This window comes from Mytilus galloprovincialis, chromosome 8 (assembly GCF_965363235.1).
Source record: "Mytilus galloprovincialis chromosome 8, xbMytGall1.hap1.1, whole genome shotgun sequence".
Classification (NCBI taxonomy): Eukaryota; Metazoa; Mollusca; class Bivalvia; order Mytilida; family Mytilidae; genus Mytilus; species Mytilus galloprovincialis.
In genome coordinates, this window is record NC_134845.1 from 21,518,769 (window position 1) to 21,537,435 (window position 18,667).

General features: G+C 31.4%; 1 protein-coding gene across 10 annotated transcripts in view; it reads right to left on the bottom strand.

Moving 5' to 3' along the window:
- LOC143085318 (protocadherin Fat 1-like) overlaps positions 1-18,667 on the bottom strand; it is a 119,457-nt gene that overhangs the window by 17,086 nt on the left and 83,704 nt on the right. For 8 of the 10 annotated variants that reach the window (XM_076261594.1, XM_076261591.1, XM_076261596.1 and 5 more), the window contains 16 exons: positions 15,453-16,948; positions 13,527-13,701; positions 12,577-12,798; positions 10,713-10,733; positions 7,791-7,912; positions 6,562-7,381; positions 6,047-6,255; positions 5,635-5,764; positions 4,295-5,346; positions 3,724-3,886; positions 3,065-3,298; positions 2,428-2,576; positions 1,913-2,150; positions 1,326-1,540; positions 721-852; positions 301-435 (listed from right to left, as the gene is read on the bottom strand). In XM_076261594.1, coding sequence (XP_076117709.1) covers positions 301-435; positions 721-852; positions 1,326-1,540; positions 1,913-2,150; positions 2,428-2,576; positions 3,065-3,298; positions 3,724-3,886; positions 4,295-5,346; positions 5,635-5,764; positions 6,047-6,255; positions 6,562-7,381; positions 7,791-7,912; positions 10,713-10,733; positions 12,577-12,798; positions 13,527-13,701; positions 15,453-16,948 — 5,513 coding nt within the window. The remainder of the gene's footprint in view (positions 1-300; positions 436-720; positions 853-1,325; positions 1,541-1,912; positions 2,151-2,427; positions 2,577-3,064; positions 3,299-3,723; positions 3,887-4,294; positions 5,347-5,634; positions 5,765-6,046; positions 6,256-6,561; positions 7,382-7,790; positions 7,913-10,712; positions 10,734-12,576; positions 12,799-13,526; positions 13,702-15,452; positions 16,949-18,667) is intronic. The other 2 variants (XM_076261599.1, XM_076261592.1) reach the window with 1 other exon arrangement.

Genomic DNA, 18,667 nt, shown 5'->3' on the forward strand with positions numbered 1-18,667 from the left:
CCTCCTTAATATGCCTGTTAAAATCCTGACCACTATTTCATTGTCATAACTAAATATCACAGGCATTCCAATAAATTTCACAGCAAAAGAGAAAAATTCCAATCCTATAGAGCGAAGGTTTATGTTTTATGAAGGCAATTGATCATGTGTTGCAAATCTTGAGTAAATGTTGCTGATTCCCTAACGGCAGTATAAAATCTAATTGAAGTACTATGACCCATGAAGGATTTTCTTTTTATTAGGTTGCTAGAAAGTGGATATCTATTTGTCGATCTAGTTCACTTGCTTGACAAGACCTACCTGTATTACAGCTGAGTAGTTGGATTCAGAGAATTTGGGTGGACAGTCATTAACATCTAATACATCAACAATGACCACTGTTTCACTGCTCAATAGTCCATCCGATGCCTTTATGGTCAGCTCAAAATTGTTTACCTGAAAAACATTATCAATTTTAATCCTTAATCTGAACACTCCAGTGATTGGGAACATCATATTTTTAAACTTAACCTGAAGTCTACACTGAAAAAGACCTGTTTCATTCATTTAATATATCAAAGATTATTGATTTTCTTTCTTTTACTGTTTACAATTTTGGAAAATGTAGAAAATAGTTTAAAACTTTAAAACTTAAAACCTTCTTTCAATATCAAAAAGTGTTCTTTAAAAATTCTCAAATGATTTTATTACTTCTGACATGATATCAAACAGTTGCCATACCATTTCTCTGTCTAGTGCATTCTTTATCAGAAGTTGTCCATCTTTTGGATTGACATCAAACTTATCCATGGTATTCCCCTTGATGATAGAATACAGAATGATGGAATTGGTGTCTGCATCAGAGGCTGTCAACTGTAAATAAATATTGGGAAAATCATATGAATGATATTGACATATCTGTCTTTCAATAAACACCAATCAATCAATGTTTCAAAAATGTGTAAATTGGTTCCTAAAATGATAATGTATGTATGTATATACTGGTAAGATTCCTCCTTTATTCGGAGTAGCACTCTAGAGCCGCAAGAGTACAGTGGAATCTGTGTATGTGATGAGGGTGTAACTTAATGCTGTTCATAAAGCTTTCATATATAGGAAATCAAATACATGTACAAAATAAATTTCCATTATCATTATCACTGATTCAAATTTGGTACATGGTACCAAGGCAAAGATAATAGGGGGAACCTGTGATAAATCAAATCAATTTGAGCATTTATTATGAAATTTGTATTTTCTTCTAAACTCTGGTTTTAGGAATGTTTAACGGAAAAGCCTAATTTTAAAACAATATAAAACCAATGCTTCAAATATTCTTGACTTACATGTAGAATGACTTCATTAATAGGGACATCCTCCTTGAGAGTAAGTTTGTATGGATTCTGTACAAACTCTGGTTGGTTATCGTTGACATCAGTCACATTTATAGTAACAAATGTAGAGCTGCTGAGTGGGGCAGAGGATCTGTCATGTGCTATGATGGTCAAGATGTATTCTGATGTTGTCTCATGGTCCAAGGTCTTGGCCACTTGTATCATACCTGAAAATTGAATTATAAATGATTTACACCCGATTACATGATCATATGCAAAACAAACGTTTTGACTTTGGGAAATATCCTAAATCTATCATGTAGTAAATTTCTTCTGAAGATTTCAACACAGTTTTTTTTCTTCATTTTTTCCCTACCCTGACATGAACATTTTACTTTTTATGCAAGTCTTCTTTATTTTCTAACATCAACAATATTTCCAGAATGAAAGCTATTTGTTTTACAAGTAATGTGACAAAAAGTCCCAAACTTGTTAACCTTAAATTCAGTAAATGGTTCTTTTTATGAATCACTGGGGTGAGATGAACTATATTTATGATCATAAAAAGCTAGCACAACAAAAACAAGTCCCTGACTTACCAGTATCAGTATCAATATTAAAATGTCCATCCACATTTCCAGCTGAGATCATATACAACATCTTAGCATTGACTCCTATGTCTTTACTGGTAGCTGTGACTGCGATTACGTCAGAATTAACAGCAGCATCCTCACTGATTGATACAATGTAGCTGCTACGTACAAATTCTGGTGGGTTGTCATTCTCATCCTGTATGGCTATTTTTAGAAGGACTTCTCCTGTCTTGCTTGGATTTCCCTAAAATATGCATTTCCATTGTAAAATTTTATAGTTAAAAACACTTTTACAATTTTGTCTTTGTCAACATTTATTTTGTTGAAATCTAGACAATTTTCATTTATAACAGCAGACAGAATAATTATTATGGCTCATTTTTAACACCTTATTAATGGCAACATGTAGAATCCTTATGACTTATTTAGATAAATAGTTATATTTTCCATAATATGGCAATTTATATATATATATACTGAGGTGAAATCAAAAAGACTAATTCAACACATCAATCACTCACCATGTCATAGGCTTCCAACATTAATTTGTACAGATCTTTCTTTTCTCTGTCAAGGGAACTCACAAGAGTTATAACCCCTGTTTCTGGGTCCAGTGTGAAGCTGCCATCAGCATCATCTTTCAGATTGTACTTTACTTGTCTATTTATACCTGAAAATACAAATCAGAATTGTCCTAAATGTGCATAAAATGACCACTGGATAATCAAAATAAATATTCTTTAAAACCTGTAAACAGAGTATTTTCATTGTCCTGGCCTTGAAATCATTTCTTTATCTAGTCATACATGTATTTACAAATTCCAAAAGGGATCACACTTTACATTATTGTAGTAATTGAACCATTTTCTAAAATCATGTCAAGCAGTTTCTGCAGTTTCTTGACTATCGTTCTAAACTACATTACAATTTCTTAACTGAAGAAATCCAGAGGTCAAAACACCTTAAATATAATGATGCCCCCTCTCGAATATCATATAAAGCTATAAAGGGATATAATTGAAGAACAGTAAAAGGGACGCTACCCAAATTTGTACTTGATCTGAGTTTTGCAGCAATAGACATTGAATATAAGTATAAAGGGCATAAAAAGGGTTTAATTACAGTTAATATTTTCACTCATGTGCTTGTCATATTTACCTAAATCATCATCAACTGCTCTCACTCTCATTAACAATGTATCTGCTGGTGTGGATTCTATCACCTGGAAAGTCTCCGGAATGTCAATAAACCGTGGACTGTTATCATTGATGTCACTCAGATCTATAAATACATCAATGTCACATGACCTGCCTCCTCCATCCACTGCATTGATTGACAGGTGGTAGTTATCAATTTCTTCTCTGTCAAGTTCTGATTTTACAGTCAATATCCCTAAAAACAAAACATATCTCTAAGTTAATTTTATAGATTTAGGGTAACTTTTTATGTCTGGTATCTAAAAGATGATGTTTATTCAACTTTCTTTATTCTTTTAAACTAATACAGTTAGACTTTGCATAAATTGCTTAAAAAATAATTAAAAACAAGAATGTGTCCATAGTACACGGATGACCCACACGCACTATCATTTTCTGTGTTCACTGGACCGTGAAATTGGAGTTAAATCTCTAATTTGGCATAAAAATTAGAAAGATCATATCATATGGAAAAAGTGTACTAAGTTTCAAGTTGATTGGACTTCAACTTTATCAAAAACTACCTCGACAAAAAACTTTCAACTGAAGCGGGACGAAGGAACGAACTCACGTAACAAAACAGAACCAACTTTTAAATAAATCTGAATCCTCTTTGCTTACCTGTACTTTTATCCAGGTTAAATTTCTGTTTCTCATTGCCTGCCCTAATGACATAGCTAATTTCTGCATGGACAGTTGCTGCATCATCTGCATCAGTAGCCTTGACACGAACAATTATACTTCCAACTGATTTTTCTTCTGACAGGATTAATGGATGAATAGGCTGCAATAGAATAAGAATATCTGTCAGATTTCCTATCAATATATAATTTTGTGGCAATGGTTTTATATGCACTTACAGTAGAGCAAGGTAAGCTGATGATTTGACAATGAAAGGTATTACCTTTCATTTTAGGTATTACCTTTCATTTTCCTTTCAAGACAACTTAATCTATATGCATCTAGATTTTTTATTTTATTTAAATACATGTATTTCCTTGAAAATGTAGTATTCATTTGAGAAGAACAGATCTATACTAACAATATCAGCAGTCTTACAATGTTGAACTACAACCTTCCAACAAAAAAGGGCGGAAGAACAAGCACAGTAACATTATGTACAGTGAATCTTCCTTATTAAAATACAACCCAATATTTATCTTTATAATGTATGATCATGTATTATACAAACCTCATCACAGACAGGATCGTTGTCATTATCATCAAGTATCTCGATGGTAATCTTTGTCATTGTAGACATCCCTCCATCTGTAGCAGCTACAACCAGTGTATATAGGGAATCATTTTCACGGTCCAGTGGTTTATTCACAATAACTTCCCCTGTTCCTCGTACATGAAACTTTCCAAGTTTATCCCCATCGACAATTATATACTCTACATTAGTATTAGCTCCTATGTCTTCATCTGTGGTAAACAGTTCTGTAACTACGGTACCCAAGTCAGCTCCTTCATTTACAGCTGCAATGTAAGATGGACGAGAGAAGATAGGTGGATTATCATTCTGGTCCGTTACATCCACAAGGACTCTTGTCAAACTCTTCTGTTCTGTTTTAGCTTTAATGTCTGTAGCAACAATGGTGAAATTGTATTGGTCAGTCGTTTCCCTATCTAATGGATTAATCAATGAAATCCAGCCAGATATTGAGTCAAGGTCAAATATTTTAGACATTCCACTACTTTCCTCCCCAAAACTGTATCTAATTTCAAAGTCAGAATCTTCATCCATGGCACGAACTTGGATAACATGATCACCTGGTTTACTATTCTCTATCACCATTGTATGATACTCATTAGATTCAAATACAGGATCTTTATTATTAGAATCTGTTACTATAATTATAACCTCTACGTAATCATACAATGATGGAGAACTCGTAGTCTTGGCTTGTACAGATAAATGATATTTCTGAACATCGTTATAGTCCAACTTCCTAAGTAGTTTCAGTTTACCACTGTGACTGATTTCAAATGATGGAGGATAGTTGGTATCGGGAGTATTACCATGAATTATGTAATACTTCACTGGATTATGGCTCTCTGCAACAATAAGTCGACTAAATACCGTTTCGTCTTCAGATATTGTAAAAATCATTTTCTTGGAAGCTTGGAATCTTGGCGCAATATCATTTTTACCCATGACATAAACTTGAACAGCAACTGACGAGTCTAGTATAGGATCACCTTCATCTATAGCATGAACAAAGAATTGGTACACTTGATTTGCTGAAAAAAAGAAAGATATTATTATAATTATTATTTTTTTTTAATTAAATGCACTTGTATACTTTATTGAGTCAAATTCTCTTTGTGTTGGCTTTTATTTTCAAATATGAATTTCTTATAAGATCATATTTCCATTTTTCTTTCCTTCTTCCATTATACAAAACTGAGTTGAATCTTTTTCATAATTTGTGTGCCTAATGTCAAATTGCAAGTATTACATATTTTTAGCACTTGGACAAATATAGAAGTTAATTTAATTAAATGAAGTGTTAAAGCATTCATTATTACCAAATTCCTTCAAATCCATTTTGACAATGAGATCACCAGTATAAGGATTAATGTTAAACAGTTTCTCTGGTTTAGCAAGTTCATATCTCACTCGGCCTCCTGGTCCTTTGTCCATATCCACAGCTTCGATCTGTTTAATTAGAAAGAAAATATGTATCAAATCTTCAATTCAAAATACTGTTTCTCTTCTAACTAATGATACATACAATTTTATTTATACGAATAGTTTAAAAAGGAAAAGATTTCAGTAATAAATTCAGGCCAAAATATGGTTAGTTCTTGTAAAATCATAAGTTATTTCCCATTTTATTAATGAAAAATTGAGTTAAAACCCAAATATGGCCTGTAATAATTAGAATGTTAAAATTTTCCAAGTACTTTATAATACCTTTAAAAATCTGAAAAAAATTACCTTTGCAAAGGAAGAATTAACAACAGCACCAGGGGAGACAACCAGTTTATATTCGTTCCTAAGGAAACGTGGAGGATTATCATTGAGATCCCTGATGGTAACTTCTACCATTGAAAATCCTATTCTCCCAGCATTGTCTGTTACTGCTATTGGTATCTGATAGAAATCCCGCTTCTCTCGATCAAAGTCAAACTCAGAAAATATTTCACCTGCAAAAGACAATATGTTCTTCTTTAAAACTATTCACCATTATTGGAAAGATATTAAGTTCAGACAAAAACATCAGTGTATGAAAATTTCACATTTAACATGTAGCTCAAATAAACACTATTGGACAAAACGTTATATTATGCTGTACAAAAGAAAATTTCTCAAGGCCAAGGCAAAAGTTATAACAATGAATTATTTCAATCTAAAAATACTACTGTAAAATACAACAGAATTAGTTTTATATTTTAGTAATTTCTATACATTGATTAAAATATATCTAATTTTAGTTCAGATATAAATCATACCTGTATCAGCATCAATACTGAAGTACTGCTTCATCTCGTCACTAGGTATGGTGTAAGTCAACATTCCATTGGTTCCTGGGTCCTCATCAAATGCTGTTACCATAGTGACAATCATTCCCTTCCCAAGGTTCTCCAGAATGGTTGATCTATATAACTGTCTAGTGAACATTGGTGTATGGTTATTGGAACTCTTGACCGACAGGCTTACTTGAGTGAAAGCAGTAAAAACACCGTCACTGACAGATATATTTAGAATATAAGCATGCTGGAGTTGGCCAGTACGTCTGCTAGATAGACTGATCAATCCTGTCTGCTGATTTACATGGAAAACCTGATCAATATTTCCTCCCACAATGCTGTACTGTAAATTACCTTCACTACAAGGGTCAGGGTCAGATGCCATTACCTTGACAACATATGAACTGCTTGGTTGATCAAATATTGTACAATCATATGATTTCTGTACAAAGTATGGAGGATTATCATTCAAGTCTTGTAAAATTATGTGTAATGGTGCTGTTGTAAAATGCTTGTTCGACCCACCATCAGTTGCTATGGCAATGACATTGAACTCGTGCTGCTCCTCGTAATCTAACATCTTGGTGGTTACTATGTGACCAGATTCAGAATCAATTTCAAAATTGCTGACATCCTCACTGTCTATATGTGCTGGTACTAAGCTGTAGTACACAAGCCCATTGGATCCAACATCTGCATCAGTAGCAGTCACCATAGCAACAGAAGAACCAATCGGAACAGATTCTGACAGCAAACTAGTGTATTTGAACTTTGAAAATACTGGTTTATTGTCGTTCACATCCTGAAATAGATGAATACAGATAATTTATAAAACAATTTACCTAGACTGGTGGCATACTCTATATGGAAATTAAAACCAATAGGGTTATTTAAAAACATGCTGCATAATTCTTTTTGAACCCACTTAGATGTTCGAGAGTTAAAATAGTAACGACAGAGCTATTACATCTTGTTTAACAGTATTATAATAGCATTGATTGTTGAATGTATTGTAAAAGAGTACCATAGTTTGTTCAATCCAAAACATTTTCAGAACTATCTAATTTACTGGGTTTTTTTAGATAATATTCAGTGAAAAAATTAATGAATATGTTGTTTTTTTAAGCAAAGTTGATCCTTTTACAGTATATGATATCCCATGATAACTTTCAAACACTCCAATATATCTTTGTTAATAAAGGAATACTTACCACAACACTTATTCTTAGTTTGGTTTCTGCTACGGATCCAGTTTTGACGTCTTTAGCTGTTAATGTAAGATCATATCCTTTTGTTGACTCATAATCTAGAGGGCTCACAACCGAAACAACACCTGTAATTCAAAAGGTAAAACATGTCATAAAAATGGTGGAAATAAAAATCAGTAATAGTAATGATTGTTATACCATCATTATTCTACAAGGTATATACTGAATCAAAATACTTTTCTATTTACTCTACACAAAAACATTTACTGGTAAAATAAAAAAGAATTTGTTTAACATTTAACATCAAGACAATTTTTACAATGATAGTTTCAACAACAAAAGACTTAACTTTTCTACTGTAAACAATCTTTACAAGGACAATTCCAACAACAAAGAGCTAAACTTTTCTATAGTAAACAATCTTTACAAGGACAATTTCAACAACAAAGAGCTAAACTTTTCTACTGTAAACAATCTTTACAAGGGCAATTCCAACAACAAAGAGCTAAACTTTTCTACTGTAAACAATCTTTACAAGGGCAATTCCAACAAAAAAGAGCTAAACTTTTCTACTGTAAACAATCTTTACAAGGATAATTTCAACAGCAAAGAGCTAAACTTTTCTACTGTAAACAACCTTTACAAGGGCAATTCCAACAGCAAAGAGCTAAACTTTTCTACTGTAAATAATCTTTATTACGGCAATTCCAACAAAAAATAGCTAAATTTTTCTATAGCAAACAATCTTTACAAGGGCATAATTCCAACAACACAAGGTAAAACTTTTCTACTATAAAATTTCATCTAATTAGAAGCTTTGTCTCAGTTTGGTCTTTATTATTGGGTACTATCATTCAATTCAATTTATATATTAATATTTTTTCCATGCACTGACTAATATCATTTATGGTGAATTCTTGTTTATCTAGGTGTTGAACTTTTAAATAAGTTTTATGTGAAGTTATATATTTTTAACATGTCAACTGGTCAGTAAGGTAAAACTATGTATATTATGGTTACCAAACTGCCAATAATAAACCTTTAAAGAATGAACCAAATATGCATAGCAAAATATAACTGTGTTTCCAAATGTAATGTAAAAAAATATTAGTTAATTCTTGATTAACATGGTTAATACATCATCTTGTTATTATTGAATATTAAGTTATAACAATCTGCATAAAAAAAATTAGAGAAAAGAAAGAAAAAAGCAATGCTTAACTAGCCTGAAGCCATTGTGTGCTGTAATACAGAAAAGTGATTGAGTTGGGAGTCCAAATAAGTTATCTTATGTTAAAATGTTAATTAATGGCTACATCACAAGGCAAACATCCAGTATATAACTCTTCTTGGTCAGAGTAGCACATGTATATTAGATAATTATTTCCCTTATGCCTTTCGTTGCCATGTACGATAATTATCTTAATTTTGTTGACTTCAACAACTTTACAGCAAATTCTTATAAAAAAGTTGTAAAGAGTGGTCCATGATCCAAGCCTTATCTCGGTCTATTCTTCAACATGAATATGGACAAACATTTTTTTAATGAATCTTGAACTAATTCCATTTACAATTTATAAAGGAATAACATGCAGAAAGGTATGTGTTTTTCTACAGAATTGTCCTTAGGTTTAGGTAGAAATACTACAATAACAATATTAACAACATCAAAACACTAAGAGTATGAAGATCAAGAATACAACTGACCAACATTTCACCCAAAGAGTTACCTAATAGCAAAAGAAAATATTTAGCTAGTACAATGCTCAATTTACTTAAGCTGTAGTGCAACTCTAAGTTAAGAAACCGTAGTCAATCATTTTCTCTAATATCATATTCCATACAGTGACAAAATTATTGTAGTAAAGTGTATATCTACAACGCTCAACAAAAACGTATTGTAGTAAAGTGTATATCTACAACACTCAACAACAAGCTAATAAAAGTTAAGTCTTTAAAAAAAAAAAAAAAAAAAAAACAGTATCAAGAATAATATCACAGAATTTTAAAATGTATTAATCAAAGCGTGATTATTAATTTTAATGTTTCTGTAACCTTGTAACTATTTAGTAGAGTTTGGGATAATTATTATTTTCAAACTTCCAAATATTTTTCCTCCCTATCTCTAACATTAATGTTTTATTAATAATATCCCATAAGAAGTCTCTGAATCAAAAACAATAGTTTAACATCTACAATTCAAACCTCTGCCAGGCTTTTAAATGGTTCTTTATATTAAAATATACAAGACTACATTTTTGGAATTAAAAATAAGTATGAGGTAAAAATTATGGATTTTATCTTGTAAAAATATTTATGAAATTCGTTTTCTTCTCAAATTTGCTATAAAAATGAATAATGAAATCAACTCAATGCAGCTTTAAGGCATTGCAGCCCAAGATGCATTAAAGATTAAAAATGCAAATTGTATAAAGTTATGATAATGGCACTTTATAAAGTTCTTATAATAATCATATTATGAATTTTCCAACATTCACAATATTCATAAATGTAGCTAAAAGCTTACAACTAATAGCAGCAAAATCTATCACGTGCAAGTCTTTCAAAAACAGCATTTATTTGTTTATAAAACTCTTTGACCTATTTCTTTGTCTAGAACAAGCATATAAAAAAAAATTTGTTTACCGGACAAAACATTTAACTTTTATCTCCATAATTGGTCTTCTTCTCTATTCATATATTTTACTAACAATTATTTGTAGCAAAGGCAGAGACAGAAATGTAAGAGAAATGTAAACTAAAGCCTTTGATCACGAGACTGAAAAATTCAGTGATATGTTAAAACACAACAACTATTTCTGTCAAATTATAAGCAATGGCGCACACAACAACCACCAAAACATGCAGCAAACAGGAAACTAAAAAGGGGAGATAACTCAAGCAAGTCTGATGTGGGATACTCACATGGACCCAGCACATCTTTGCCTTATTTAGGAGTAAACAAAATCATAAATAATAACAAAAAGCATGATAAAACAATGATAAAAAACATGTATTACAAGCATATTTTGTTCTTCAAAATCAATTATTCCACAAAAGGACACAAGGGTAGTTAGATTTTATGATACAAGTATTAAACTAATATATATTATTATACGTTGAATGAATGTAACAATTTGAAGAATACATAGTTGTTATCCCCAGTTGTATTAGAACAGCATCTTCAGATTGTTTATGGAATCATACAATTATACTGTATCCAGGGGTAAAAATAAAAGGTCTTCCCTTCCTGTGGCACACAGTAGGCTTTACCAATGATCAATTTGCCTGCCTGGTCAGTTATTTTCCTTTTCTTAATGCTATTTTTCAACTTCTGAAGCAAGGTTGTCGTCTCTCCAAGCTTTCCCGAGGTAAGAACAAGTATATATTATATCTAGGATTTATATCGATTTCAGTAGCTTATTCCCTAATCATCTTTTAGACATACATTCTTATTTCTACCCTAGTGACAAATTTTGATCTTAACTGTCCTAAATTCTGGACACAATTTTGTCCTCTATTCTGACCAAGAGAAAAAATATTATGATCTACAATTTAATGAATTATGAACAATATAAAAAATCAATATCTTCAGTTTAATATCACATATCAATATTCCTAAGTCAAGAAATATGAATTTTTATTGCAATATAAATTTCTTTTCAAACAATGAGATTTTAACAATTTATTAAGTCTAAATATTTAATGCACATTTATGTCAATATATATATCAATTGTCATGATGCAATTGAAGTTTTATGAATTCAAATTCAGGCCATATCAATTTCTATATGTTTTTTATGCTTATCATGCTTATTCATCACGATGAAATACAAAATTATTAAGTCTTTCAAAAGGTTCAATAGCATATATATAAATAGTAACAATAGTTGATTTGATATGGGAATTACAATACCTAGAAAAACTTAAATTGAAGACATATTGTTCCTTTTTAAAAGAGTGGGCATTAATGTTGTACAAAATGTATTAAATTTAATATTATATTAACTTAGCCTTGACATTATTACAGAACTGACATTATTTCTGTACAAAGTCTGCCATTTTACATGCTCTAAACTTAACAACAAATCATATTATTATACTGGCCTATTTAACATCTTATTGTTTTAATTTTACATTGCAAGTTTTTATTATTCTGACGATAGATTTGTTGATGGACCAGGGGTGGATCCAGCCATTTTAAAAAGGGGGGTTCCCAACCCAGAGTAAAGGGGGGTTCCAGCTATAACCTCCCATAATCATAATGAAAAGCTTTTCACAAATACATGTATTAGGGTCCAGGTCATCACAAACTTTCTTATATCTTCAACCTCAGTGACACAAAACATTTAAGCAAGCAGACACATAAACCCCTTCAAGTTTGGTGTAGTGTACAACCTGTGTGAAATGTATATAGGTATAAACCAACAAAACCCACATCATGCCTTATAACTGTCTTCTATAGTCATAGTCATGTATTTTTATCGTAACATAAGCTAAATTCTCTGTTATAACTTATCTGATATTCTGTAACTTATTTCCCTTTTAAAAAAGGATGGTTGAAAATCTTTCATATACCCAGTGGAAGGTAATTTCAAATGTTGAGATTCCTATTCAACTGATTCAGTTTTTAATAATTAGTCAGAAACTTACAGTATGAATGTTAATGAAGATAGTGAAGTCTTATTTAGTAAAGTTATTTGAAGATTTGGGAAAACCGTGCATTGTGATAGGACACACTAGCACAAAAAAAGAATGTGTTTCCATAGAAACATTTAAAATGACCTACCAATATTGTAGTCGACAGCGAATTCTTTGTACGGATCACCTCCAGTTATGCTGTAGATCAATTTGTGACCATTTGGACTCGAGGCTTTCATGCTGATGACTGGAGTAAATAATGCTACATCTTCTTTGATGGAGGTGGTATAGAACCGTTTCTCAAATACTGGATGTTCACTGCCAACTATTGTCACGGTGACATTCACAAAAGAACTTTTCATAGGAGAACCTAAATAAATTTGATTCAAGAATAGCATTTTAGTATATTAATGTTATTGTTCAATGTTTAAAAAGAAATACATTTTTTGTTAAAATGCATGCAATACTAATGATTTTGTCCAGCTCTAAATACCTTGAAACTTTTGCTGTAGGGGTACCGAACATGCTAAACCCTCTTGGATAGTCAAGATCATTCTAAAACCCCTTAGTAGTACTGCAGGTTTGTTTGTGAGTTGTTGATGTTTATAGGAATATATGTGAAAATAACGGAAACATATACATTTACATAAGATAGTTGATCTATAATCATCATGTTGTAGCCCAAATCCTGTTTTCTTTTCCTCAATTGTGACTTCAATGAATGCCACTTATTTATTTCTTTTAACTTGCCATTAATCAGCAACATGACAGGTGCCATTAGTAAAGCAGGAACAATTTACCCTCCCTTTTCACCAACATTCAACTCTAGTTTTTTGGGGGAGTTTAGTTTGATCCATTTTTAGTTTTTCTGTGTGTTGTAACCTGGGTATTTGAAATGTTGTCTCTTTTTTGTTTATTTTTTTGTCCATGGTATTGTCTGCTTTTCAAATTTTTTGTTGTTGACCTGTGTGAGCATGAATCTTTTAATCTTTTTTTTTACAATATATTTATAAAAGATGCAACAAACAACTTTTCTTAACAACAAATTTTACAAAAGATTATGAATACTTTAAGTATGCTTCATTTCTTATGTTTTACCTAAATCACTGGCCATTACAAACAGTAATATCTGTCCTTCGTCTGACTTCTCTAGTGGATTCATTAACATGACCTGTCCATCCACTTGATCCACAGAGAATTTATCTTTGTATCCCTTGACCATTGTAAACTCCACCTTCCCATTATCTCCACTATCTCTATCCTGAACAGTCAACTACAAAACAGGATATAAATATGTCAACATGCTAAAGACTTGTCCTGAGTTGAGACAAAATAATGTTTCAATAGTCTATTTGCCAATTCAATAATTGATCCATAATTTTAGACTTCTTGAGTTACTTCCCTTAGAACGGACAAACATTTTCATTGACAATTAAGGGCAAGCAGAAATTCTAAATTTGTGTGTGTGCTTAATTTTTACTTTACATCATGACATTCCCTTTCATATTTTGTTAATCTAAAAAATTTTGATGTCAATAGTAATTTTTGATAAAAATTGATTAAAACACTAATGTATACATATATTATTATATAGATCACTTTTAGCATGGGCAGCAGCCCAATTTGTCGGGCATAGAATAAGTTTACAATTCACCAAGGGACACAATCTGTGTTAAAAAATGTGTTAAACCAGAGTCAAATTGATATTGGCACATAGACTATTGTTACGTAATAAAACTATTTTTGTTGATCAATATATCCTGGAATGTCTGACAGTTCTAAATAAGTAAAGGAAGTATAAATTTAAACAGTATTTTTTTCTTTACAGTATTGCACATGTTGTCATAGCTAAGCATACTGCCATCTATAAATCAAAGTATTCGTAAACAGGAAGTATATGTCTGGCAGATCCAAAAAAGCGCTCACACATTACAAATAGAACTCATCACTGCCAAGAGGCTGACTAAATATGAAGTCACTCTATTACATAACATTTAAAATCTATTTGGGGTTTTAAAATATTTAAATTATCATCAGTGATCATATTCAATATATATTAATCCAGTCATTGTTGCTGTTTGCTGTCTTCCATATTTGTTTTTTTTTAATGTTGTCTTCAGCATAAGTTAGGTGATTTTCTTGTGAGTTGTTTCACATTTTTTGTCATGCTAGTGCCTTTTACAGCTTACAATATGATATGAGTTTGCTCATTGTTGAAGTCTGTTCAGAAGCCTATGGTAATTTACAACCCTGTCCTTTTTGTCTCATGAAACATTGTCTCATTGGGAATCATAACACATCGTTTATTGTTTATAATTAATCAATAAATGTGAAGTGTCTCACTCGTAATTGATCCCTTTGGTGTCGTGCACATTCATTTTTACAACATGAACATAGTACCAAATATTGCTTGAGGATTACGGTGCATAGGTATAATAAGATATTTTCAGTGATAATTTTACATGTTATTCTTTTAAAGAGTTCCAACAAGCCTTTTTACAAGTAGAACATAAAATAATAGAGCCCCTGTAAAGAGACTTCAGATAAATATGACAGAACAGCAGCTGTTGAGGAAAGGGAGTTTGGAAGAATTGAGTGTATATGATTATGTTTTAAAAATCACTTGTAAATCAAACTATTTGGTACTTATGATAAATTAATGGGATATTGTACTTACATTAACATGATTAAGCAATAACTGTATAATATTCTAATTGGTGCTTTATAATAATGGGTTGGTGTACAGACATTTAGCATTAACCCTATAATATTCTAAAAGAAAACATACACATGATCACAGCAACATGAAAATTGTGCATCTAAGTAACTGCTTATGACAACCATTTTGAGTTTTTTACTTGTAATACTTGAAATTTGTGGGTTTTGTGTTACTAGTTAGCGCTCATAATTTGCAATGACATTAAAGTTGTTTGATAGAAATGCACCAAACTTTCGATACAAATCTATGTTTTTATGTTCACTGTTGACTTGAGAAGACATCAGAAATAACAAATTTATGCCTACCTGTCTAACAGGTGTTCCAACTTTGGCAGTAATGGCAACCACTGTATCATATGGCTGATTGAGAAACACAGGGCTGTTATCATTCTCATCCTCAATATTGACCTTTACTACAACATGTGCTTTACGAGGTGGGTCACTTAAATCCTCAACACTAATAACTAGATCATAATTAGAAGTTTCCTCTCTGTCAAACATTTTCTGTTTGGTTTGGAGAACACCAGATGTTTGCCCCATGGTGAACATATCATTCCCATTCAAAAGATTGAAAACCAGAGGATCGTTTGCGAAATTCACTACTTGAACAACCATTAGATTGTCACTTATTTCCTTGTTTTCTGGAATGGTCACATGATATTCTTGTGAACTAAACACTAATCCACTACTGTGTGATGTTTTCACAGTAATATTAACAAATGAAGTTGTTTGAAACTTTCCATCTGAAGCTTCCACTGTTAAACTATAGCTTGTTTTAAGTTCATTTGTATTTGTCACAGTAATTAATCCTGTGGACTGATCTATGTTGAAATGACTGCCACCATTGTTGTCATGTAAAATTCGATACTTGACATTCTCTGATGATTTTGTATCTGGGTCAGTTGCTGTGACCTGCGTGACACGTACATCCTTGGCTGTAGGTAACAGAAGGATTGCGGAGAGTCCCTTTGGCATGAATACAGGGGCATGGTCATTTACATCTTCTATATGTATTATAACTTTGGCCGGTTGGTGTGATTTTAACGCTGGACTTCCCTGGTCAGATACATCAACACTAAATTCAATCTTATCCATTGTTTCATGATCCAGAAGAACAGCAGTTCTAATTGCTCCTGTATTTGTATCAATTACAAAATATTTTTTAGCCTCCTCATCAATAATTGAAAATTTTAGTCGGCCGTTATCATTTTCGTCCAGATCAGTAGCGTGAATGACAAGCGGTTTATTGTCTATTGTTACAACAACACTTGCAATCTGAGCTGCTTCAGAAATAGTTCCCTCGTAAATCTGCTGACTGAATTCTGGGGTATTATCATTGATATCAATAACGTGTATTTTAACAGTAGTCAAAGCAGAATAACCAACAATGTTAGCAGCTGATACCATCAAATCATACGATTTCACTTGTTCATAATCTATTTTATTTTTCACATAAATCACACCAGAATTTGGATTAATAGCGAACTTGTCGCCTTCGTTTCCTTGGATTATTTCATAATAAACTGATGACTGACTCTTTGCTTCTAAAACAGCAACATTAGATCCAATTTTAATATCCTCGTTTATTTCTGCTATGTAGTTAGTGCCAGTAAATTTTGGAGGCGCATTATTTGAAATTGTGATGTATATATTGACTGTGGCAGTACTGCTTTGTGGTGGTCTTCCTTGATCAGATGCCTTTACAATGAGACTATATTCTGCTCTCTGGTTTTTGTCAAGCTGTCTTTTGACACTGATCAATCCAAGAGTTTCATCGATCTCAAACATGTCTCCAATGTTACCTGAAAAGAATGAGATTTAGAATGAAGTTTACAAAGATTTATTAAGTTTAGTATTGAGAGTTTAATCAGTTAGATTTATTAAGTTTAGTATTGAGAGTTTAATCAGTTAAGTCCAGACTCCAGAGACTCTCAACAATCAATAAGGTTTAAAATGTAAAACTCATTATTCATATATAACCAGATGGCCTTCTTTGTACTTTTTTTTTATACTAAAGCCAAGTGAAGAAAAATATTAAAGGAAATAGAGTTATCCCCCTTTGACTGTACTTGCTCATCAGATGTAACTTGCTCTTCAAAATAAACTATAATAGACATTTGATTTCATTATTTATAAACTTTGACAGTTGTGTATTGAAGCTTATCTATCTTCATCAATAGCCAATCATAAAAGATTTAGCCTTGAAGAGCTTTCCTTTTTTTTTACATGAATACAATTTTCATATTGCACCAAAACATTTACAAACTTATTAACTTTGAATTAAAAACATTTTATGGGACACATAAGCAAGAAAATGCAATTTAACATTTCTGCAAATGTATTTAATGGTTAATTTATTTCTATTTCACATGAACAATTTACAATTCTTAAATAGTAACTTTTCATATTTGAATAGGTACCAATTTGTGATATCTGTGAAGTTTATTTTAAAAGTTCTTTAATGGATTTTTCAGTTCCTATTAAACTATAAGATCTATAAAATAGTACATTAATTCATATCTAAAATCTTTTGAAATATAAATATTTGCCCCTAGTTTACAACAAGACATAAATAAATGCTAAATGATTTGAAAAAAAAATCACTATTCATAACATGCACCAGAATTTCTTTGCAGTGGCAACTAATTTGTTTTACTTCAATGGATTTCTTCTTTTATTTAAACAAGCTTTAAGTTATAAGAACTAGATGCAAACTGAACAAACAACTTTTAAAGATAAAATTTTAAACTATTTTAACTAAACAGATTCATTCCAACATAAAAAAATATCCAAGATTTAACAGAAAGATTTGATTGTTGCATTGTATTATATTTATAAGTTAAAGGCACTGTTACACGATGATAGGGTTATGTTAGATGATTTTAGTAGCTGGCACACTATTTTGAATTATATTCCTTGCATATTACTTTGTACATCAAATGAGCTGCCTCGGATAGAAATCGACCTTATGCAAATACATATCAATACTTATGATTATTTAAATCAGGTTGAAAAATGCAAAGAATACAACATCCATGCAAAGTCAGTAAATGTTTAAAAATTTAGTTGATATACGAAACTTTTACAACAGACCAACATTTATCTTTTTTTTAACTGATTGTTCCAAAATCAATCAAATTCATATGCATGTAAATGTATACATTCACTTGCATAAGGTCGACTTCTATCTGATGCAGCTCAAATTATGTACTTCATTTCAAGTTCCTATCAACACAGAGAACTGAGAAGTTAGCAGGTTAAGCTAAAATCTATTTAAAAAAAAAAAACATATATAAAACATGAGAAAAGCATGTGAAAAACTGTATCACTAAATTAATAAATAAACTATATCAGACATAATTTGAGATTTGTCAAAACATGAAGAATGCCTTTTTTGGAGGTCAAATGTAACCTGTAGTAGATATATCAAAGGTATGTCTAACATCTTGTCAAAGTAAGCAACAGTTATATAATTGTTTCATGTCAAACGACATCTTTCAATATGATATAACCATCTCAGC